The following is a 26,169-nucleotide window of genomic DNA, read 5'->3' as shown; positions in this document are numbered from 1 at the left end:
GATTAATTCAAGAATTTCACTGAATTCTTGAGAATGCCCCAAAAGTGCTGACCCAGATTTGGAACAGAACTTAGTCATTAACAGTATTTTAACAAGGATTATTTTGTTATTGGACAATTTAAGGGAGTGGAAATAGGCCTCAAATTGCTCGGTTTGAATCCAGTCCAGGACGACAATGACTTAAAATAATTTTCAACTGAAGCACTGTAATCGAGTGGGCTGAGCAGCCAGGTTTGTTGCTAAGTGGTGTCCACATTAGAGAAGCCATGCAGCTGACTTGTACTGCAATCCTTTAAAGAGCTCTCAGCAGTCATGAACTGAACAAACACAGGGGTCTCATTTAAGATGGTTCATCCATGTCAAAGATGGAAAAAGAAGTGGCAGAGTACCTGGGCCATTACCTACCCTTACCCGTGCTGGAGCTCTTCTGTTGCTAAATGACTGAGATGACTCTTCAAGGCCGAGTGACTGAGTTTCCAACAGCAGCATATTCACAAGCAAGAAAAAGGATAAACAATGTCCTGAAGAGACACCATGATCCAGCAGACCTTGTACTGGCTCTGCCACGGACTTGCTATGTAGCGTTAAGCAACTCATCACTCAGCTCTTACTGCCTCTAGACTGCAAATTACCTGCATACTGCTTTAGGTGTTCATGGAGTAGAGAGGTCTGATTGCTGTTCTGTATGTGGATACCACCAGAATAACGATGACGTAGTTTTGGGTTCCTACAGCACAGGTTTGAGACCCTTTGTGTTACTGATACACCTGACCTTCTCCATGCCTCTGTCTTTTACAAAGATGATGATAACAAAACCCCCAAATTAGAATTAAACCAGCTAATGGTTGTAGAGCACAGTGAGCTTCTCAGTGAATATGCTCGCATCAAGTGACAGCAGCGGGATTTTTGCTGATAATTACCTTTTTCTTACAGCATTCCTTACCAATTTGTTTGAAACTATTGACACCAGGTGTAATGCATTCTCCCATTTCTCACTTCAGGCTTCTTTTAAAGTTTTCTTTGCACTTATTGACTTAATAGGCATTTTATTTTTTTGTTGCTTTTCATCACAGGTGTCTAATGTTCCATTTCTGCTTGTCACACTGAGGATGAAATGTGATCATTAAGTTAATACCCAGTTTAACTATACCAGTCTGCATTTAAATTGAAGCAAAAATATGCATAAATAGCTTCAGGTTTACCTCTTCAGTCCCTCTCATTATATATAATAGCTTGATAATTTCATTTCTATATAGTAATTATTTTCATGCTAATATCTTTTTGTGCATACAGTAATAATATTTTACTTGTTTCTTTGTCACCGAAAATTATCCTGGAGATTGCAGAGCAGACAAAATAGTTTCATCCTGTCACTCGCTGTGACTAATCTCAGTGTTGTCTCCACTTTTGCTTTATGAATTTTGGCTCATTACCAGAAACAGAGTGCAATAACAATATATGCTAAAAAATAGTCGACTAATGCATGCCTGCTTTAAATAAAATTAAACATTTTTCTTTCTTTTATGAAAAGGTAAGAGACTTTTGTGTGCAGCTGTTCAGAATCATGTCTTAAAGTACTAAAGATGTCATTCATCACTGGGACAGAGCTAGAGCTTTACTCAAAGGCTTAATAATGTTAATGTATTCTTTCCCAAGTGGTTTACATCCCAGGAGCTCAAACCATTTTATGAAAAATAATTAATTATCCTTCAGCATAGCTGCTGCCAAGTAGGCCAAACAGTTATCCACAATATTAGAAAAGAAATTCCGACACAAACAGGTTGGTGATTTGTGAGGAGCACAGTGGTGAAGGTGTGAGGTGGGAATCCTGACCTGTGGCCTCTTCAGAGGCTTGTATTTTCAGAGTGTCCTCACACCTGGGCTCTACTATTTCAGGATTTCTGTGAAATACGGTGTTCTAAGTGTGCCTTTCCCCTCAAAGCCTGCCTTAAAAATGTATACTCTTCAGAGTGGGCCAAAGTGAGTGATATACTGCAGCTGTGTTGGGTTTATGACACCTATACAGTAAACATGCTAAGTAGGATTGACTTCAGTTCCTTCTTCTTGGAAGACCATGCCTACCCTCTAGAATTGGCTCTTAACCTCTTCCAGCACCACACTGTCTCCATATTCAGTTTTCTCTATCCTCACCTTAAAATTTCTTCTTATTTCAACCGCCCAGTCTGGTTTTTCCTCTCAAAGTTCCCTTAATCCAGCTCTTGCCAATCCTCCTTCCAGTTTGAGATCTCCATGAGAATTAATCACTTTACACTATGTTCACAGCACATGTACTGCTATGAAGATAAACTAAACCACTCCTTATATCTCTGTATTATTCTAGCTACATCTCTAAGTTTGCAGACGAGTTGTGAACTAATATTTTACAGTTTCTATATTTATTTCCCTCCACTTTCAAACTTGTGGTGCCTCGCTTACATTTTTGATTCTTTTGAAAACATTGCATAATTATGGATAGCTTTCAAAAATATTTTCTCTGGTTCAAGCACACGTTGAGTGGGATGTGAAGGAGAATCTGTGACTGTTCTGCAAGAGGTCAGACTAGACTGTTGCTTGTCACACTAATTCTTGTGTTGGCTTTAAGCACGTACTCAGGGCATAAGGCTTGTTCATGATTCCCCTCCTGAATTATTGAAATCATGGTACAATATCTGATCTGATCCAAGGGGTAAAACTGGGACATTTAGCTAGAGTTGCAGAGTGGAAATAGTTACTTCCCCCCCGTTTTCTGAGCTCTTGAGAACTAATTTTAAAATATGTATATATGTGTAATATATTTGTGGTTTATCTTTCTAATTACCAGTATTCATGGTAGCATCAGAATAACTTCCTATCTCCTCCTTAATATTTTTGGAAAATAAATTTGCACCAAAGCCAATTTTGCTGCAAGCAGTTAAATTTAACTCCACAACCCTGAAAGGGAGCAAGAGGCAAAACTATACTTACAGAGTCTTTGCTCTAGTTTCTTTTGACTGACGTCTGATAAACATCTAGTGAATACTGAATTACAATTCTGCCCATCTGTTAGTGGTAGCACAGCATATTAGGTACTCTGCTACTGAGTTCAAGACTTTGCTATGGTTCCTCATTCCCACACACCCAGAGAGGGGTGTGCGGGGAGGGAAAGGGTGGGGCTGGCTACAGTCCCTAAGGCATTTTCAATGGTGTTCAAACTTCCTCAAACAGATCTAGAATTTCCAAGGTTTTTAGGCTGTATTTCAACATTTAAGATAGTGCCTGGGACTTGGAAAGCCTCATGTGCTTTACACTGTGAAGCTAGCCATTGATGACAGAGCTGGAACAACACTTTTTAGGACGTCTAGGCTATACCTCAACTAAATATACCCCAACGATCACAATGACTTCTAATAGGAAAATCAATCTTCTACAGGCAGCAGTTGTGTGTTCAGACACATGAGAGCGCCTTACTTTACCAACCAGTTTTGCAATTTGAGTTTTAAAAATAACTACTGAGAAATGATTGTTCTCTCATGAGAGATATTTCAAAATCTGTCACTTTTTTCCTCAAGATTCTGTTATCTTGAAAAAAACCAGCGATTTTTAATATTTCTTTGCACACTTTCTTCATTATGAAGTGAAGCCAAAACTTGCTGACAATACTATCAGGATAACTTTAAAAAGATATGTTTTTTATATATTTTTGTATGTAAAGAAAATATATTTTCTTTATATCCTACAGAATTTCTTTACTTTGCTTCCATTTTGGGAGAACAGGTCTTTGTGAGCTAAGCTCATACAGGGACTGTGTTAGATTTTGTAGTTTCATTTCTACTCCAAGTTTCTGTCAGAAATTCTTCTCAGCTGTTTGTGCTTAGTCTGTCAGGAGACACTTGAGAATTCGTCTCCTCTTAATTAATTGAACAGCTTTTTTTCTCGTGCTTTTTGTCTCCTGTTTTCTGCATAATCATGCTGAGTACATTTTGACCTCTCCATTTTCCTTTTTTAAACCAATACAGCTGAAACAGACCTGCCTTCAGGAATATGTCTCCATTTGGGTACCAAAACATGCAGGCACTCTTATTTTTTAGTCTCTAAATTCTTGTTCAAAATACAGGCCAATTATGGTGAACCCTTGGAATAAGGTTTTCCAGAGACCAGGTTGCTCCTTTCCAAATCCATTTTCTATAAATTGGTTCCTTCAGCATTCAGTGAACACAGTTCATAGCCCTGTTTCTCTCTGGTTTAGATAAGGTAATACATCAGTTATAGAGAAAAAAAAATCATAGAAGGACCCTGGCTTTACCAGTTGCCAATTAATTACTACAAATTGCTGTTTGTCTCCTCAACTGATTTCAGTGTCCTAGTAAGAGACACTCAGCCCCTCAAAAGAGTAGACCCTATGTCATTTGTAATCACATCCTTGGCTCCTCTCTAGTACGTCTGGGCTTTAGCTGTTAGTTAACCTGAGATGGTGGAATGGCACGAAGAGTTACAAGAATTAAATACGGGAAACCTTCATGAGTTTACATTGCCTGCATTTGCGCCATGATAGGACTCTTCAGAGTTGCAATAATTGCTTTGAGTGAGTTTTGTAGCGGTCTGTGGCTGTTCTTTCAAAGTTTGTAGTGATATCGGTTAAGGAACAGTAGTTATAGTTATGTACTGGGTTGGGATTCCTTAGAGTTATGATGGATTCTGACTAACAAAATGGATGTCACTTTGACTTAGGGGTTCTTTCACTTCAAAATGGTTACATTGAAAGTAATAAGCAAAACAATAGAGAAACCAGTCAACATATCATTCAGCTAGAATATTCTTTACTACTTGCATTAATTACCCCATAGTCAGATAGCTCTGTGATTAAATTTACATTCCTAAAAAACCTCATTAAGACAGTTTGACTACCTTAATTCATTTTCTCTGCTTTCACACACAGATCAACTTGACATCATTTCAATGGCTGAAACAACAATGATGCCTGAGGAAATTGAGCTTGAGATGGCAAAGATCCAGAGACTTCGGGAAGTCTTAGTCAGAAGAGAATCGGAACTCAGGTTTATGTAAGTATGAGTACTACTGGGAAAACGCTATGCAAAATTAATCAAAATAGGAAAGAATGCTATTTAGAAGACTTTTATCTGCTTGACATTTTAAAAGGAAGAAAGATAAAGAGCATCCCAGTTAGGTGAATGCTTGCAAAATGCCATTGGGAAATGATTTTTGTAGTTGCAAAGGAAATTACCTTTTTTGTTTAGCACCTTTTTTATTCAGCATGATTTGCAGAAGACATAAAAGGGATCTATTACTTACAAAAGGAAACTTTAGCAAAGTACATGTCTACAGAGCATGTTTTTATACCCAACTTCAGTCCTTTGTGGAAGGATATTTGTCTGAAGAAAATAACAGGTAGGGGATTTGGAGCTTCCACAGCCTAACCTAATTCAGGCTTTATTTCTCACTTCATTAGTGATCTCAGACAGCTCATGTCACAGAAGAGCACACTGTGTTCTGGACTAATAGCAACCAAGATTTGACATTTGTTAAATGGAAGCCATTAAGTTATGAACACATTTTGATGTATCAAATTAAACAGCAATACTCCAAGAGAGATTTTCAAAACTGCCAAAAGGGTCAGGCATAGGAGCCTCACTGAAGGTTAATGAATATTAATCTAGTTCTGATGATGAAGTCCATAGGGTTTATATTCCTAAATCACTGAATCTAAAAGACCAGGATTTATTAATAAAGAGTATATTATTTTGAAGTCCCATCTGTCTGTGAGTACCTGAGGTCAGAAACTAATGCCTTTGCTGACAGGCCAAGAACCTCAGTAAATCTAAAACCTGCTGAACCCAGACCCTTGGCATTAACGAAGCTACAGTAGCCTGAAAAAACTCACTTGCTCTCTTCTCTCTTTAAAGTACAAAGATAGGAGTGGTACTTTAACCCTCACACCTGGGGTTTCAGTGCCCTGACTTGCACTGCCAGAAGGTGAAAGCCTCACCCTCAAACAGCACACACATCTGTCTTTGAGTATTATCCCAGAAGACTTCAGCCCAGAATCACTGCTTAGACACCTTTGGAAATAAGAACTGGTAACACTGACACTGACTTTTAATAATGCTGTAGTGGTACAAATAAACAGGAAAGGTTTTGTCACACCTGCTCCTGGTAGTCAAATAACTACTTGGTTATTGGCTTGTACATAAATTTAATCTGGAAGAAGCCTTATCATTGAACCCTGCACTTCTCTTGACATTTTCTATATCAAACAAAGCACTGAAATAAACTGTCCCAGTGAATAAGAGCCATGGTGGATATCTGCTTGTCATCGTTTCTCATGTTCTTCACTTGTTCCATTTGTTCTTGTATCCAGTCTGTTCTTTTCATTTCCCCCATGCTCACACTCATCACACCCTTTACTCTGTATTGCCTAGCAGGTGTTTGAGTAAGGAATTCAACACAGAGGAGCTTGCTTATTGAAAAGGGAATATAACTGACATTCATACTGTGCAACAGTACTCTTCCTGCAGTAGATATTATCTAAACACGCTGCCTAGAGCTACCCAAGAGTACTCCCCAGCTGTTCACTGGCTGAGTGAGGAAAGCTCTTCTGAGCATCACAGTATTCACTAGGTTTGGCCCTAGGTATTAGTAAAGCAGGCAGGTGACAGACGCAGCAACTGACATAGACGGTCACACTTTTTTGTCTTTCCTAAGACATGGAAAGCCAAGCTTGTTGCTGCTGCACTGTCTTCAGCAAGAGGGACTGAGGTCTGTGCCACTGCCACAGACCCTCTCATTCCTTCAGCAGCTGCAGGCCAAGATGAACACTTTTCCAGGGATATTCACAGAGCTTTCTAGCCCAACTGCTCCCTTCTCTGTGGCAGGATATCCTGACACCGCTTATTAATGCTTGAGGCAGTTAAATTCAGTTTGTTAACACCACTAAATGAAATGGTGAGATAGCATCTGTCTCTGCACTGGGATTCTACTTGCAAACCAAGACTGCATTGATCATGATTTTTCAAGCCCTGTGTAGGCTTCCCATCTTTCTAAGCCCATTTGCAACAGGCTTCCAGAATTAGAACATGCTTCCCTTAATAGCTTTTAAGAGTCAAAAAAATTGTCTGTTTGACTTTATCTCATTTTTAAAAATGTTTTTACATTTCTTTCCTGACAAGTGAGAAGCATGTTGCTAGTGACGCCCAAGTAATATAGCAGCACCTGTTCTTTACTGTCTTTCATTCTGGATAGTTTACACTGACAGAGTGGCTTGGTTGCATTTGTTTTCAATGACAAATGTCTTTTAATACCCTCTTGCTGAGGTCAACAGCACAACTCACAGTTACATCAGTGGTCCAAGTTTTGTATCTGTTTAAGCAAATTACATAAACTCTTAATTCATAGACGTATTGTGGAAGACTTTATATGTGGCCATATTTAATTTTTTTCACTTGTTTCCTGAAGTAATGCATTGCCAGTGTCCCAAGACTAGAAATCTGTATGTAGGTCATCAATTTTAGTAATTGTTTTCTTCTGACAGGACTAGATTCCCCTGTGAATGACCTATACAGCCAACTGCATGAAACTGAGCCACCTCTGACAGGTTTAAGGCAGACTCGACTTTGAACATGTGGCTGCTAACTAGCAGTACTACACACCTACGCTCAGTCCACTGAGTCCAAGACCAACTTTAATGAGAACCAGATCTCTTTACTTCTTGTACCTGCTTTAGCTTTTCATTCAGTTATAACAAAAGGATAAAACATACATATAGTAATGGAGAAAATGTGTGGTATGTTTGTATTCTCTTTTTTTCCCCTCACGCTGTTAGCAACAGAGTAGAAATTATCTTGAGTTAAATTGGGCTTCTTTTAGTTCTTATAAAAGCATGAACATGATGAAATAAATCCATATCACACATCCAGCCACAATTTACAGATCTAGCTACATTTTTTAAAGTGATGGTTCATTCTTCTCCCTGTCCCTCTGTATGACTGATTTTTTTTTTTACTCACATGTAGCCAGATCCTACAGCTAAGACAAAGTACATTGTAGCTGTGCTTTAAAATAAATAAATAAATAAATAAATAAAGGGCAAAATAAAGCACAAGTTAGAGGACTTGTGCTCTGAGTGTATCACCATGCTGACCATGGCTCCCTTGTGTTAGAGTCATACACTCTGTCAGCTTTACTTACACACACCAGCAACTACCACAACTCTTCACAGCACAGACATTGTGTTTTAACAATATTCACACTCAAGAATAAGAAAACAAAACACTACAAGCTAGACCTGTTGCTGGTGGAAATCAGAGCAAGCCCTTTGCCTGTCAGAGTGATGCAGGTTTAATCCATGGAAGGAATTTGCTCTAAGACTGCTAATTGAAATTACTGTTTTCCTTGAAGAAGACACCCAAAGAAGATCCAGGTTAGCATATCAGCCAATACAAAAAACCCCCAAAAAACAAACCCAACTGAAAAAAACCCCAGCAAGGTCTGGATGCTCAGCAGACCTGGAGTTCGTTTGCATTTTTCACGCTTCTGTGCGTGAACCAGTAAAAACTTTTCCTGCTGCTATGTGAGATCATCAATAACATTATTTCAGGCAGTTCCTCACCTGTGATCTATACAGTATGTGTCTCTCTTCAAATGCCATGAACTCTACAGGAGGAGTCTTTAGCAAAACATACAGACAGGTTTCCTTTCTTTGAAAGTTAAGGCATCAAGGCCTTATTTTTACCATAGTAATACTACGAGGTCCATATTCCCTCTCCCCCTGAACAATGTAACGCCATTGACTAATGAAGTCAGTAGGACAACAAAAGGGATGAAATGAAATATGTTGCTCCGACGTCACTATGCAAATGTTACATTACAGTACTCACTCAGAAGTAACACTTCTGTATCTAAATAAAATCTTTACTGAAGAGTTCATCATCACTAAAAGCTTTAGAAGAGTCACCCTATAGAGGTGAAAGAAAGAGTGGGATGGTGAAGAAATAAAAGCTAGATACTTAATCATCATTATTATTTCAAAACAAGTCCTAAACTATTTCAGAATCAGGCAGTGGGATTAAATTAAAAAATAAAAGGATTTAATAGTATTAGACTTAAGAAGTGGTACAGAGTAGTGTTCAAAAACCATACAAAACTATAGGTGTTTTTTTTCTCATACGTATTCATACAGGCTCTGTGTCTCATCTGTTAGCCTTTGTCTATCAAACATATATTCAACAGATCCAGATTTTCAATTTTCAACATTGAAGTGAAGAAAACTTCAATTATATTTGAACAATTTTCACATACGTTTCTGTGATTAAGTATTGAGTTAAAACATCAAAGCTTGTGGTTTTTTAGTTTATGAATTCCCCCCCCCCCCGCCCCTTATCAACAGTCATACTGTGAATAAGCAAGTTGCTTTGTGCTTTACTGGATATTAAAATTACTCACAATCTTCGCTCTGGGGTATTGACAGAAAGGTTAATCTCCTCAGGAAGAAATTTTCAACCTTTAGAAAGAGATTTGGACACCCAGTCAGCAACCGTAACTCACATGATCCTGAAGTCAGTCACCAGATAAAAGACCTCACCTGCCTTCTGGTTAAAGAAGGGAAGGGGCAGGAAAAAGCTCCTTTAATAAGGGGCACACCTTATTTTTCAAGTTTAGGAGTCCTTCATAGGAGCCCTTGCACTGCAGAGCCATGCAAGGCAGTGTTAACTGCTTGCCCTCACAGGTGGAATGAGCTCTGCAGCTGCATGAGACAAAATGGCCGCCCTTCTGTGGCAGCTCAACCACACAATACAAAATGGCTGCCCTGCGTGTGAAGCCACTGCAGCGACCCTTCCCCTGACACCCACCTTTCTCTTTCAACAGCTTTGAGGAAATTTTTCGTTCCTCATAAACTCTGTGTGCTCTCCTTATTGTCTCCTGGGCTGTGTGGCATAGACAGCTGTTGACTGCCAGCTAAGGCTCTCAAAAAACCTGTTCTTCTAGCAACTACCTCCAATGCCCCTGACTCCAGTGGGAGGCAATGAAGCACTGGTGAGTCCATCCCAGGAGGCCTTTGTGAAAACTGTGGGGATATTTAGATGCAGGGCTGTTAAATGTATGTGTCCTCCACCTGTCCTTCAACAAAAACACGCAGATCATCCCAAGTACAGCACCCAGGAAGGCCACGTACCCCAGTCCAAACCTGAACTCAGTGCAGTTTATGAGGCACAGCTCTGAAAATCAAACTGTCTGGCAGACATCTACCGACAGCTTCCAGAAATTGCATCACACCTGACTGGTGGACAAGTCAAGCATGTACTAATATCCATCAAAATTATTTTAAAATTTAGAAGACATCTTTAAGAAGGTGATGTCATTTGTCTGCGTCTCTATACCAGGCCCACAAATCATGTACTGTCCACAGCCTCACAGAGCAATACATACTGGTTTTTAGTTCCTGCCTATTCATACTGTGTTAAAGAAAAACTTCCCAAAAATAAGAAGTGAACATTCAGTGAGAACAGTGGAAACAGGATTTAACCTGTTTAAAATGAAACACCAAAAATTTTTAAGTAAAGACCACAAATACCCATACAGTTTCAAAACATGTGATTTTTCTCTCTTTTGTACTGCTTTGTAGTCCTTTGTATGCTCTTTTGTCTCTGCCTTGCAGATAGAAGTGGAAATTCTTTACTGGTGTACTAAACATAATGTGAGACATTATTTCAGTAATTAAAAACTAAAATACTTAAAGACAAAGATACATTTAAACAGTGTAACTTTGTGGAACTCTGAAGTGAAGCAAAAACATACAGTAGAGGAACCTCTAATTGACATCTCTGATTTTCAAATTTGTGAGGCTTCTTTATTGCAAAACACAGCTTTTTAATTTTGCCGAGTGAAGATCAATAAAATTAGAAGTGTGACAGCATGTTCTTAGCCTGTGCCCTGAAATTTTTTAATTTGAAAAGCAAGGGAAGCAGCTCAACTCTTTTATCTTTTTAACAGATTACATAAAATAGTTCATCTTCCAGCGTATACTTTAAAAGAGGCCAGCTTTCTGATAATTCTTGTTTTTCTTTTAATCGATACAAAAAAATAAAGCAACATCAGCTGAAGCAATTGATTAACAGGTCAGGATGTTTCCCTAACCTGGGTGCAAATTGCAAGTCAGATATTAGCCTTTGTAAGCCTGTCCTTTGCTTTGCTCCATGCTGTTATTTCCTCCTTTAAAAAGAAAAGGAGTGCAGCTGAAGACAGTTGTACTCTTCATATCCAGGAAGTCCGTACTATTTCCAGCTGAATACCTGTCTGCTATGAAGAATTACCTGAAGTTTACATGGAACCAATTTTCAGATTATAAAATCAAGCCTTCCTCAATTAGGTAATGCCACAATTTACATTGTGCAATCCCATTTTAGCTCAGGCAACCATAGTCACAGCAGAGCAGGTGCACTGTGATTTGCTCTGTAATTACATTACTGAATCCTATTTTTGTCTGAAGACCCTGCCTCACTTAGTGCCCAGGATGGACCTCTTCAGGATATGTCAAGGTTATGTAGCAGTTGTGTCTTTTTATAGCATCTCTCCTTCTATGCTACTGATATTGTGAAATTTCATAAAATTACGCCAGGAGCTGTTGTGACCATCTCCAGCCAGCCCAGGAAATGAAAATATAGCTTAAAGCCATCATACGCTATCTCCAGCTCTTCTGGGTTTATTTTCAGAAAAGCTGAGGACTCGGCCCGTATTGATATGAAAGAGACAATATGTACAGAAAAGCAGCAGTTTATAGCTAGCCAGCATTCCCCCTCATTCGCTTCTCAGGCTTCTCTCAGCTCATTTCTTAAAATGTTCTCTATAAAAAGACTTTTGGGTCAAACTGTAAATTTTCAATCTGTCTTTGCTGTTAAGCACAGCAAACATACCACTTCAGAACATGCACACTCTCCCTTTCTAATTCTCCTGTCCCACTTCCTTTTTTTTTCTTTCCTGGTGAGATAACAGACCCAAAAGCTGAGGGAGCTGCTCAGGCAGCATCCCTCTTTGTTGCACATTCAATGTGTTACTGCTATGGATACTTGTGTGTGGCTTCACTGATTTGTATCACTGGGGGGCATGGAAATGTACTGTGCTGAAAGACACGATTGTGAAAATGGATAATGCATGTGTTAGCTCAGTTCAGCTGACAGAGGAGACAGACAGCAAAACCTCAGACCCATGATATAGGAACAGATCAAAACTGAACCTCAGAATCTTTTGTAGTGCAAAATTCATGCATTTTAAAATGTATTAGCATATTCTGACCGAGTAAATATTAATAGTATAGGTGAGATCTTATCACCCACAGTTACTGCCTATGCCTGTGAATAGAAAAGACATGGAGTTCTTAGAAATAGCATTCACTGTCATCATGAAGCAAGCTCCTTGGGAAATCTGCCAGTGCCAGTTACTGCTGGCTTTCCAGATGGAAAGCAAAACTTGAAGCCAGCTATATTGGATGACCTTGAACTAAAACTGTGGAAGTTGCTTCCACCTGTGATAGCTGTCTTGGGAGTGGTTATTTCTGCCATGTAGGTGATACCGAATGGCAATTTTTTGATGTATGGGGAATATAAGATATTAAATAGTAAGCCCTATTAGGTTGCTTTAGGCAGTTATTGAAAACCGTTTTACTTACATCATTAAACTTGTTTTATCTGTAGAAATATAACACAGTATTTGTTTAATGTCTGTGTGGTTATTACATTGCTAAACTAATACTGTGAAAAAGCCAAATTCACCTCCACATTGACTTAGCAGAATGAAAATTGGTCATTGTCTTTGTACGCTCTCACTGCACACTACTAGATGACTCCCTCTTCTCCAGAGTGCTCATAATATCTACATCATCCAAATTCTCCATAGATCCGTTCAGGTTTTTAGACCATTTTACACTATTATGTTTGCTTACTTGTAATCCCAGGAACAATTACCTTTTATGTAAATAAGTTTGCTGCAACTTGACTTTGACCTGGTAATAAATTCATATTAGCAGTCCCACAGCTTCATTAGCTGTCCAGAGCACATAAAAATACCAAGTGCATCTTTATGAGGGATACCATGGATGTCCCATTGATAAGCCTGGTGTGGCACACACTCTTCTGCAAGATGTGATGAATCTGTGGCTGCGACCATTCACCTTTCCCATCCCAAGCACACTGCAATGGTGTCTTACCTGCAAATACCCAGAGCCCTTAAGAAAATAGCCAGGAAACTGTAAACTGGGAAATGGCACAACTTGGTTTCTGTAATAAAAGTTGTCAGATACTCAAAGCTTGAGGCTTCTGAGATTAGGGACAGCATTTCTAGGCAACTGCCATGGATCTGGGAGCCTCAAGGATGTCAGTATACCCACTGTAGAACTGGGAACTCCTGAAAGGTCCAGCTCTGGCAAGGGTCTCCCAACTCTTCACATGGGAGCCTGGAAGCATCAGGAACATGAGTTCAGGACAGAATTGCAAAGTTCTGGACTGCGCATTTTAAGCTGAAAGTATAAATACAAGTCAGCTCTCAAAGAGGAAAGAAAAATGCCTTTGTTCAGTTTGATCTCTCTGCAGAGCCATGTCCTCTGCCCTGTTTGACAGCAAACAATCAACCCCAGAGGAAAATATGACATTACCCTTTCAACTGTGCAGCAGTAAAAATGCTACTTTAAAATGCTCAGAAAGGAAAAGCATTTTTTTTAGTGGTGTATAACGATAAACATATTGGCAAAGTATTTAATGAATTGTAGACTTAGTGCTTGTTAGTCAAGATGTTTGTGTCTTAAAAAAATGTGAAAGGAGGAATTTGCATTATTATCTCTGTTGGATAGCTAGGAAAATAATTTAATAGAAAATTTTCTTTAAATAGCATACTTGTGGTTGTCACAAATTGCTGTTAATAGACAGGGCAAGAGCTTTGGGTATCTTTAATCTTTTGACTTAGTCATTTTTAGGTCAATAATTTAGCACTGTATTTCCAAATGTAACCTTTAATCCCAAACTGGTTTTGATTTCCCAGTTCTTAGCTACCTGTGGTCTGGTTTGCATGAGTGATTGTAGAATGAATTGTCTCCCATGCTACCATGTATCCAAGATAACATAATACATCATGCATATATAGTACTCAGAGTTACTGTGGCCCACCCTTCTGCACAGCTGATCTTCCTATAGGCAAGGATGCTCCGTAATAATGTGTAACTCTTGACCTGTGGTGGTCTCTCTCACTTGCCTTCTGCTGTAAATAGGAGAGTATAGATCAGTGATGATTCAACAGTGAATTGAAAAGTCCTGAAATGGACTCTCAGTGTTTAATTTTATACCAGATACCTTTATATTCTTTTCAGCTTTGATACCAAGTAGTTGTTCTTCTGGTTTTAAAAGTAAGAAAAGGTCAAATATGGAGGCAAATTAAGAAGGAAATTTTATCATTGATTTTGCTAGAAGACAATACACAGCCAAACCTAGAGTTTCCCACTTCTGCTGCCCAATAACAAAAAAACCCCCTACCAGACCAGTTTAAATGAACCATGCACATAAATTGGCGCAATGCTTTTACATGCAGTCTTCTGTATGCTACTGCAATAGGGTTGGATATTTCTAACTTTAACTTCTCTATTGTATGTTTTTAGACAAATTAATGTTCTGACTAATTTTTGCCACGTAGAGAAATATTCTCCTCCACAGTGGGGCATTTCCACGAAAGCTCCACTTGTTACTATTGAAGTTGACAGTAAAACTTCATAACTGGCAGAGGAGATGGCCAAGCTCAAGAGAATTTAACAATGTCAGTGAGAATGAAATACAGACAGCTTCTTTAGACACTGTTCTGAATTTGTGAAATATGCCTTAAATATGACCTCCAGGGACTGAGATTGTCAAGTTCTGCCATCTTCAATTGTCTGAAACGACAGCTGAATTACATTACTTCACAAGTTGCAGTCCAGTGCTTCTATCCAGTGTTCCTCCATTGGAGAGCACTTTTAACAAGAGAAGATAAATACACTTATTTTAATAGTTAAAGTTAATCATAGGACTTTCAATTTGTAACCTGACCTGCCAAGCATGCTGGTCAGCAATCTGTTATCTTAATCGCCAGCTCTGTGTCCTCCAGCCTGAGCAGCACCAGGTGCTGAGCTAAATAACAAGGTGATAAACACGTACCATAATGACTCAGATAATGTGTGCTATATTCATTAAATGTTGCCTGTGATTTCACAGATTTATAATTAGAAGCTTTAAGAAACTAAGATGAGTTGACAGGGACAAAAATAAAGTCAAATGTAGAGGAGGGGTATACATAAACTTCTTGTTTTCTTCTGTTCCCAGAATACTCTCACCATTCCAGATTCCCCGCAGCTTTGGCAAGGCCTTAAACACCTGCAGTCCTCAAAGGCAGCCTCCACTGATGACCCTGCTCCCCATCTCAGCCCTTATTTTAATGAATCTGCAGCTTGACAACACATTACCATCTCTCTCTGAGCAATTCTCTTGTATTTTTACACAGCTCTTTAGTTCAATCACCCAAATTTCTCCATCACTACTGGCTGCTCTTGGCTGGTGTTCAGCATATTCTTTAGTGACACCACCAAGGAGATGATCTTCTTATCCCTATACTGAGACCTTTTCCAGATACATATAATCATGTCAGTTCGTGACTTAGCATGACATCTGATTCTTAGGCCATCTCCTAGACTGGCACTATCAAACTCTTCAGAAACTCTTAGCAATTACAAGCATTTTACTTCTGGGACAGGAATATATTAAGACAGAACTAAAAATCACCTAGATGCCTGCAAAGCCTCTTGGAAGAGAGGGAAGGAAACCAACCAAACCACTCTACATTCGTTTTTTAACTTCAAGCACTTTAATGGAATAGCAGAAAATAATCTCAGACCTCCTCTTATAGACATGCTAGAGGGAGCACAGATCTATTTCTAGCTTTGAAAGTCATTCAGCAAAGGCAGCAGCTCTCTAGACACATTGAACTGCTCTGCTTGTCCTGAAAGCAATGAAAAAAAGATATCTGATGCTTATGTAGCTGTTACTAATAGTTTTACTCTTAAATCTTAAGCATTCAACAAACTTGTTGGCCATCTCTTTTTCTTTGGCTGACCATTAAGGTGAGCATTTAGTGATTTTCCTGGTGCCTTTTACTATCATTTTTGCTTTTTTCTATTCATGGCTCTAGATGGTACCTAGGTCTTACACTAGGGAATTTGGTTTTCTTCCTCAGCTGAAAAGACCACAGAAAAATTTAACTGTTACTGAATAACTTCTGTTGAAACAAATCAAGACATTTCTGTGCCCAGTAGAGAATGTTTCTTTTTTAAGTCCTGTCTGCCATTATCTTCCACAGCCTCCGAGACCTGACAGGGCACAGCTGAATAGGAGCTCTCTCTCCTCTGTTTCCTTGCCCTGCTCCCCCTCAGTCCAGATGGTGCACAGCAGAGGTGACTCATGCTGTCACCTCACTTGTGAATCTTATGGGAATGACAGCACTCAGAGCATTCTTCTCCTGGTAACTGGACCACAGAAACACATATTGGGGCTGAGTCACTGTGCCAGATTACTGCAGACTCTTCCGACCCACTTATTTTCCTGTCATTTTGTGACATGTTTAGCAAATCTTTTGCTCATGCTGTGTATTCATTATGAGCTATTTTATCTTTTTTTTTTTTTGGCAAACAGAGTCTGTTTTTAGGTTTTGATGATATAGCTTGAAATACCAAGAGAGAAAATAATACACGCTTATGTGATATCTCCAAGCATACAGAGGGTTTCTTGCCATAAGCCATCAAGAAACAGAAAAGCAGAATTGCAGACAGTATGTCAGGAATACATGAAAGCACACTGAGAATTCATCCCTAGTTCAGTACTACTGCAATTACTCCAGAAATGGATTTGGGCTCTTACTAAGAAATGTTTTATCATACTCAAATGTTTAAGATTGCTGGGCAGACATTTAAAGCTCAGCTCTGAGGGAAAACCTGACATATTGTAACTGCTGTTTGCTTTACTGCTGTTTTTTTTCTGCAACATCAAAAACAAATTCACAGGGACTGGAAAGAATGTACTGTCTATTCCAGAGAACAGAGAGTTGGGCGAAGGTTGTTTGTGTACTGCAAATGTTATGCAAATGTCTCAAGCAGCTTTGCAGATAACAAAGAGCCCTAGGGGGTGTCATTTCAGTACCCTATACCATACTGTATCTATAGGGAAAAAGCCATTGCATTCTGCACAGACCAACCACACTGTGCTGCTCTCCTTCGAGAAAAGCACCAGATGCACAGGGAGCATAACAGTGCTCTTAAATAAGCTGGACAATAGTCTGTGTAACTTGTCCTCTTGCCCATCTTGCACTCTGAAAAATCTGACTTGTAGGAGAAAAAGTGCTGCAGAATTAGACTGAGCGTGTTTCTCCAGTTTCTCTGTAGAGGGTTAGGGGACCCAAAGGAGTTTTGTTTTCTCTACTCTGCAGATTCCTCCTTTCTTTAAGATTCCCAAAAGCTCTTTTTACCTCCTAAAGAGGTCTGACAGTAATACAAATATTTTCTCAGTCAAACCCTGCTGACTATCCAGCTTTCAGATGAGAAATCCACTGGGATTTGATTTTTTTTTCAGAAGCAGTATTAACTTCTCCTGGGCCTCCTGTAGCTGCTCACATCCAAGAACCATAGCATAAAGGGAAAAAGAGACAAGGGGCATAGTACCAGTACAAATGGAATGGCTTTCCAAGAGCTTTCTTTCCCAGGAGTTCCTCCTCTTCCCTTTTCTTTGAGGGCAACAAGGTGACTCTTGCCCAGGACAGCAATCATAGCCCTACATTCAGTATTGTTTACTAGCAGATGTGTGATGTGCTTTATAGTTACAAGCAACTACACCTCCTACTTTAATTAAATCAGATGGATGAAGCCTTCACATGGTTTTTATGAATATGTCCCATATCCCTCCTTTGGTCATTTAACCATATCTTATTTTTTATTTTTTTTCCTAATCAGCACCATGGAGTGGATGAAACACAAAGGCTGTTTGACACAGATGGGAGGAAAGATGGTCCATGTGCTTAAGGGGATTGGTACTGATGTTGGCTTTAGTCTTTGTCCATCATCAGAATGCACTACGCTAGAGAGCTGGGACTCCAGGGATGTTATCTGGCTTATGACTTTCAGAATTCAGATTGTCACAGAGCTGTTACAGCCCTTAAGTGCTTGGCCACTTATTTACTTCTCTCCTGTGAGTTACAAGGCAGGGACAAAGTTTAGGTCTCAGGAGAAAGAGATGCTAAGAATGTATAGGGAGAGTGCTAGCTATGTGCTCTGCAGTCAGATTAAAAAAGAGTGAAAATAATGGGAGAAATTGCAGCTACAGTTGCAATGAGGCCAGCACCTTTGCCACAAATTGAGCATAGAGGCTGTAGGGACTACTGAACATCAGTGATCTTACTCACTTGGAACATACTGCCAATATTTTAAATTCTTGAAAATCCTGAGAGAAGAGCAGTGGCATTAGCTTTTAGAAGTTCCTTGAGGGCAGGGAACAAAACTGATAAAGTGAAGTATTTTAATTAGTATCTCTCAGATCTTCCCAGCATGAAGTGCAATCTACTCGATACAGAAAAAAAGAATATCCTCTATCTGTATGTCATGGAGATCTCTCTTGTAGAAACTCAGTGTTCTTTTCACTAGCTGAGGGTCTGGCCCCTAGATATCATTTGAATACAGCAGTTCAATACTGAACATTTCTAGCCAATAAACTGTCATCTTTGTTAACCGTGGTCATTTTCCTCAAATATATTAACACTCATTATATTAATGACACCCAAACTGCATGAACATCGAATGGATAAGGAGCTATAAGCCTTGCTTGTATCCCAGCCCATTTTGAATATTGATTCTCCTGAGGGGATAGTGTTTAAGATTGTTAATTGATAGAAGTAATTTCAGTAGCATTTAGCATGATAGATCTCAAGAGTATAACAGGTTTTGCTTGTGATCAGCATGAATAATATGGGGAGCCCAAGCAAGAATAATCATCAGTAGAAATGTCTCTGCCTCCAAGTGTCCTAAACACATACAGCAGTGAACCATAGACTAGCCCTGAGGCTAGCATGCTAATCTTCCTAATAAAAATAAGTCTTACAAGACAGATGTATGGTGGGAGAGCAGATCCCCAGAGAGGTGACAGTGGCACCTAAACAAGGAAGAGACGTCAGCAAGAAAAATTATTACCAGAGGTATTTCACTGTCATATTTTGGGAAGAGAGAAGTAAAAAGGCAGCAGGAATAGCTGTCATAAAATCATTTAGGTTGGAAAAGACCATTAAGGTTATCAAATCCTACCATGCACAATGAAAGTAGCAGAACAGGCAAGATGGGAGTTAACCAAAGCAGCAAATAATAAAAGGATCAACATGTTTTAATAAGGTGAGCAAAGCAGCTGAAGGACAGCTCCCTGTGGAGACCTGCATCCCATGCAGAGGCAGCAGGCAGAATAACAGCTCTTAGGTTGTGATTAAAATCTTTTTTGTGCCAGAAACACCTACTTTCTTCACTCCTCACTTAATTCAATAATTTGACTGCGTTATCCTTTGTGTGCTCACTCTCATGTACACACACTTTAATCTCTTGGGTTTCCTCTCTTGAAATACCACTGTGACTACCCATGTTCTGATAGCACTTCAGCTACTTTCAGGTACTTAGGCAACAGGCAATCCACCTTTCAGGCACAGGATTATAAAACAAGGACGCCGAGATCTGTGGGCAAGGATAGTGTTGGTGACATCCAAGTTGAAGAATGTACAATTAATCACAAAGGCTGTTTTTTTTTTATTCTTCAGGGTGTGATTTCAAAACAGAAGCCCATGATGCAGCCCTCAGAACCAACACCTGAGCCTTGGCTGCCAATATGGCTGAGACACCAAAATAAAACATTTGTCAGGAAGCTAGCTAGCTTCTAGGGGAATAATTCATTATAGCAGCTCTCAGGATAGGTATCAATTTCAGTAAGAACTGAACATGCAGTTTCTGCTAACATTACAGATTTTTTTTTTAGATGTCTTCTGTGACTTAATATTAATGGACTTTCTGCACACATCAAGGATTTGAAGCACTCACATCAACCACAGAAGACATTCACCCAAGGCACAACTTCAAAACAGTTAGATGCTGAATTATGACAGTTTCCAGACCTTTGATATTAGGGCTAAGTTATTAGTAAGGTCACAACAAAAGTTGGTAGTGAAATATAAGCCTTGTCTTGGCTGTGCCAAATAATGTGTGGGCTTCTGCTGCCCCTTCCCAGGCTCCCTGTTATTCTCAGCCTTGCTCTTTTCCCTAGTGAAAAACTGTTGCTGCAGTATGTGCCGTATGGCACACCTGTCTTTTTCATGACTATTAAATATACAGATGCCCATTCCAGAATGTTTGGTGATGTTCAAGAAAGTAAAAGGCATCTGAAATAATATGCAGTAACAGGTATGACAAATTAGATCCCAGTAAGACAAGTAATCAAGGGCTCAACAGACATTTAATATTAAATACCTTTTGCTGTCTGTTAAAACTGGTGAATGAACAGTATCTGCATCCCAAGGTTAAATCTCTGCATTTCAAGCTGATGCACAGGTCCCAGGCAAGGGACAGTATCATATATTCAGATGAGATCTGGCCAATCCCATCAACACAGGATGGAGTTTGCATGTCTCTGACCATGCTTTTTCTGTTTCTGCAGGATGGATGACATCCAGCTGTGCAAAGACATTATGAACCTTAAGAAAGAGCTGCAGAATTTGGTAGCAGTCCCAGGTAATGGCTATCTCCAACCCCATATAAGGATAATGCTTGGGTGATGCATGGGTGGGGGAGGTGTCGGGAACACACCTCTGTCCCTAACAATCAGAAGTATCCCCCCAAGGTTGAGTTTCATATATCTTTCCTCTAGTCCTTATTTTTTCTTCCCATTTTCCTTCCCACCTTTAATCTCCTGGTCTCTAAATTTCTTTTCAGGCTGTATTTCACTGCTCCCTTGGCAGCAACCCTGCAAGTATCACTCAAACAAGGTGCACATTTCTTAGTTCTTGTACTCCCTTGGCAATCTCTAGGGAACCAAGTGGCACAGAGATTGTCAGGTAGAAAAGACAGAGTGCTGAGATACCCAAGATGAAAGGGAGAAAGGAGAGGGGTTTTATAACCATCACTGTGAATGTGGTATTTTTTTTTCCTTGGTACACCAATTCATTGTCACACCTGTAGTTAAATTGACCTTCTAGAATAAAGTAAAATGGGTTTCTGCAAAATCAAGGGGCAAATATCTGCTTTATATTTTGCCTTAATTCTCTGCAAATTCACTGCTCTAAGGAGGGACAGAGATGTGGGCAGTTTTGCAGTCCTTAACTCCAAACTCCAGCTGAAATCAATAGGTGATTTTGCTTCACTACAGCTTTGCTGTTTTAGATCATCCACAACAGTCCTGCTCTGTTCAAGAGAAAACGTACAGGCAGATCCCACAAAACACTTAGCAACTGCAGTGGGCCATTTACACTAGATATTACTGCACGGCCTCTGGCACCCTTCAGAAATAATTTGGAGCTACCTTCCTACTTTCCTTTGGTTATACTCATTCCCCCACACACACATTTCATTGTGCAACTTTAAAGGACAACTTTCTGCCCAGAAAGGAGAGAGAAGGTCACTCATGAAACAGGGGTCTACTCTGAGGCCACATGTTCTTAGTTGTACAAGAACTTTGCCAGTTTTCTTTGCACCCAACAAAAGTGGATTCATAATCTTTCTTACTTTTTCTTTCTTTATGCTTAGTTACTTATAGGTCACATTCTTAATTTCTAATAACACTGTTGGTACGTTACTGGTTTAAACAGTATTGAAAAGGATTATGAATCCTAGAAAATATCTGAGTTATTCCCGTTGCCTTGCCTCATCTAGTCTGCAGCTTTCCTACCCATACTTTTAATTTACAGGTAAGGGTTGATTGGTTTCCTTTTTTTTTGGTGGGCTTTTTTTTTAAAAAAAATTTTCCAGTCACAAAGTCTTAAGCAGAGATCTACAGACAGAAGTTTCTCCTTAGCACTTAGCAAATCTCCAACTTAAGAATTAAGTACGTGCAGTTCCAGCAGCACCACCTTTTGGCAGACTCATAAGAATACTTTTGTCTTAAAGACGAAGAAGCTGCTGGCATTCACACAGAACTAAGTGCTGACACAGCATGTGCCTAACCTAGAAAAACATTTTCCAGAAATGAGTTGATTCATAGTGTCTTTATCATAATTTTCCTGTTAGTATAGAGACTTGTAGAGTGAGACCTGGTCTTTGGTTTCAGTAGACATGGGATCAGTCTGTTAGTACACAGAGCATGCAGTACTTTGCCACAATTGAGGATGCATGTATTTGGCAGGCAGTTTCCCGGAAGATATCATGGGAGAGCACACCTCAATCTGAGAAGAGGATAGATTGAAAGGAAGTGGAAAGTAGCTTCTACCTTCAGTAGTGAGGAGATCCCTTGCTCCACAGATGTAAGAGGCAAAGCAAGAAAAAGCAGTGATTTCTAAGCATTCTCCTTTTTTCTCTGCTGCAAATTAGCATTAATCACAGGAATTCTTTATAGGTAACAACGCAGAGGTCTTGAAATCTTCATAGCAGTCAATAACCACCTTCCTTTATCATTTCTAAAAGATAAAACACAGAAAATGCATCCTAGACAAAGCAGCCTTATGTTATGTTACAAATTATTTCCTCTGCTACTGTCAGACCATAATTTAAAATTCCCCAAGGAGTATGACTTTGAGATTGAGACTTACAGAATTTCATTGTCTTGAAAATATATTCAAGGTGCTTTTGCCTTACTAAAGAATGGATTTATTGCAGAAATTCCCAGCAGTACACGTCCCAAAGCCCATGATCCAAAATTAAGCTGTATTAAATATTTTCAAATGTCTGATTTATTTAGCTGTTTAAAATATCTTAAGTTCAATCAACAGACATACATAGCTTAGATGCATCAGACTGCAAGCAGCTTGCCCTTCTTCCCACAACTCTTATTGTATTTTTATTTTATGGTTCTCTAAGCACAGTTCTACTGCTCAAAACCAAAATTCTTGATTTAATGCAAAGTATCTTCTCAGCTAGTCAAAATTTTCAGCTTCTTGAGGAAATGTGGGCTGGGATTTGCCTCTGGCTTTCTCATCTCTGCTCTCCTTGCTAGTTTTAAAGATTTCAGTCTTCACTATTTGCTTTATAGCCTTAAACTACAGCTCTGTAATCCTTAACATTCATGAGTTTTAGCTTGTGACAGGCACATCTTTCATGTCACAAAAATTGTTGTTTATAGCAGCCTAGTTGTTACAGACTGGCCACTTAACAAGGACATACATTAATTACTTGTATTTTTGAAGCACAGAGAAAATAAACACTTTCATTTATTTTTCCACATTTTACAATTTATGCTATTTGTGTGGATTTGCAGCTCACCTGCCTTACCAGAGTAGAAAAGAAGTGTTCAACAGCCAAAGCTGTTAATGAAATACAGAGAAATAGTTCCTTTTGGTGTAGTCTCATTGCTCCTGTGGTCAAAGGGAGTTTGTACCATGGATTTTAATGAAGCATCCTGGACTGTTTTCTTACCAAAGCTCTTTAAAAAATTCAAAGCAGTGTCTTGCAGAGTAATTTAATATTAAAAGCAAGCTTGGCAAGCCCCCCAGAGTCTCCAGACCATTAAGCTGATCAGACACAACAGCAGCAAGTGGGAGAGAGAAAAGAGGCAGTGACCAGAACTTGCTGGGGTTTTGGTGACTCAGGGCTGAAGAACCATTGACTTGAATCAGCAGTTCATTCCTAGACATCTGCAATGTCCACCCCACAGAATCCAAAGTAATAATCTCCTCTGTTTTTGACCAGAAAAAGAAAAAACAAAGATGGAGAAGCAGAGAGAGGATGAACTGATTCAGAAGATCCATAGACTGGTACAAAAAAGAGATTTTCTTGTAGATGATGCAGAGGTGGAGAGATTACGGTAAGAACTAAAAGAAACTGAACTTATTCATGAGATTTCACAAGTCTAATACTACACTGGAGCGAGTGACAGAATTTACATTCACATAAATGAGAGAGAATTGGTCCTTTAAAACAACTTACCAAGTTAAAAGTCTTCTCCTGGTTCCATAGGAAAAACATGAGAAGTAGATTACTGCACTTCTGTGACTCTTTATCTGATTAGTGATTTAGTCATCTCATGATTACAGCAGGGTTTGGTTTCTTACTTTCCTACCAGAAAGTGTCTGGGCATTTACCATTAAAAAGAGGAGGATTTCTGCTGCTACCTTGACATGAGAAGACATGAAACGGAATTCTACAAGGGGCATATTTGTAGACATCTAAAATCTGCCTTTTTTTTTCTTCCCCCCAAACAAGTTATTAATGTGGTTTTATTACTACTATTCTCACCCTGCCACAGCAAAAAAAAAAAAAAGAGAATGCAATCACTAACACAGGTCTAACTAACCTAAAGCATAAGTGAGTTCAGAATGGTTTCATCTTGGTATCTTAGCCAAAAGTTGCTGAGAAAACTTTGATCTTCCTCAAAAGTTGATTTCCAGCTGTTGCACTGAGATCCCAACACTCTACAAGTAGTTTTGCTATTACTTCCCCTGTCTCTTTCAACAGTAAAGATGCAAGGCTCATCGATCCATTTATCCCAAATAACAGTATCTCTTCCAACACATTTAAATTCTAAGCAAGCAAAGGACAGGAGAGAAGAAAGCTTGCCAGAGTCCTGCAGCTGATCAAAGAGAGCTAGCCAAAGTCAGCAGCTGACAAGAAGCCTGGGCTAGTAATGTAATGCAGAGCTCTCAACTGCTAGTTCAATGTGAAAATTGCAAAAACCTCAGCAGCAGCAGCCAGACAATACAGAAGCTTAATTGTAGACTACTGAAAATGTACTGCTATGCACTATGCAAATGTGAATACATTAGTGTCAATTCACATCTGCAGTAAAACCCAAGACTTTTCTTTAAAAGTCTTGATAAGAAAATCTGCTTTTTCTCTAAATGGAGATATTCACTCAGTGCACTCAGTGTTTCAGTAACAAAATAGCAAAGAAACTAACATGTAAATATGGTTAATGGATACAATCAAGGTTTGCAACATAGTCTTTTTATTTTGGGCCTAATGCTGTCATCTTCATGCAGAGAGAAATATACTTGGTTTTGCTAAACACAAACAGGAGAAGACCACAAGATCCAGTCTTCTAAGGCAGCCTTTAAAAATAAGCAGTACTATCACAGCCATATGTATCCTCTGTTTTACTTTGTAGAGGAAACATTGTGAAGCACTTGTGAGGCCAACTTGAAATAGGTGATACATTATGGTTTAAATCCATTGACTAGGGAATATAAGGAATCCAGCGCTGTCAGAAAGAAGTAAAGAACCTTGGGGAAAATTGTGTCTTGGTTCTACAAGAAGTTTGGTACTGTTTTCATCTAAGCAAATATTTTGCTCTTTAATAAGCAGCAAAATTAAGTGTTTTTAAAAAGAATAAAGAAGTGAATTGTTTACTAGTGATTTGATCCTAGCTACTCTGGCTTTTACTGTCCCATTTACAGAGAAAACATTGTTATTTCTGTAACAGATTTATTTTCCTTTTTTCCCCCACCAGAGAGAAAGAAGAAGACAAAGAGATGGCTGAATTCCTTCGCACCAAGTTAAAACCCTTAGACAAAGCAACACAGTCTCCTACAAGTGAGTTCCTAAACATTAAGAAAAACAAGAACAATAGGAAAAACTCCAAGGACAACTGTATAAAAGATAATTTTCAAAGGCCATGCTGGGCCAGCCTCTGCCAAAAGCTAGGTTTATCTAGCTAGATCACCCTGAAACAGGACAGTGTGTCAGCAATTGCTGGCCACTTAGAATTCAGATGCCCAATTACCCCTTAAAACTAAATCCAAGTCATCTATGGCCACTTTAAAATTGCTTTGTATGTTTTAAATATGCAAAGTATATTTGAATACATATTACCACAACCTGCTTTAGTAAGCAACTAGATTTATTTTTGCCAATAGTTTTCCCATCTGGTTCTGCAAAAATAACTGAGAAAAAAAATCTCTTAAGATACATGCTAGGATACCTGAAACAAAGTTTGCTTGTTTTACTGCAGGCAAAAT

The 26,169-nt window shown here is 39.0% G+C and overlaps 2 protein-coding genes across 3 annotated transcripts in view; one reads left to right on the top strand and one right to left on the bottom strand.

Annotated features, from left to right (window-relative positions):
* Positions 1–26,169, top strand: part of BMERB1 (bMERB domain containing 1) — a 53,409-nt gene that overhangs the window by 22,742 nt on the left and 4,498 nt on the right. The window contains exons 2-5 of the mRNA XM_074840578.1: positions 4,916–5,039; positions 20,727–20,800; positions 23,906–24,020; positions 25,662–25,744. Coding sequence (XP_074696679.1) covers positions 4,916–5,039; positions 20,727–20,800; positions 23,906–24,020; positions 25,662–25,744 — 396 coding nt within the window. The remainder of the gene's footprint in view (positions 1–4,915; positions 5,040–20,726; positions 20,801–23,905; positions 24,021–25,661; positions 25,745–26,169) is intronic.
* The window catches only part of MARF1 (meiosis regulator and mRNA stability factor 1), a 41,583-nt gene continuing 37,874 nt past the window's right edge, over positions 22,461–26,169 (bottom strand). The window contains exon 30 of one of the 2 annotated variants that reach the window (XR_012625215.1): positions 22,461–22,677. The gene's annotated coding sequence lies outside the window, so the exon portion shown is untranslated. The remainder of the gene's footprint in view (positions 22,678–26,169) is intronic. The other variant, XR_012625216.1, reaches the window with a different exon arrangement.

Source organism: Strix aluco, chromosome 15 (genome assembly GCF_031877795.1).
Source record: "Strix aluco isolate bStrAlu1 chromosome 15, bStrAlu1.hap1, whole genome shotgun sequence".
Taxonomy (NCBI): Eukaryota; Metazoa; Chordata; class Aves; order Strigiformes; family Strigidae; genus Strix; species Strix aluco.
Note: the sequence above shows the minus strand (reverse complement) of the source record. Positions and strands in the feature narration are given on the sequence as shown.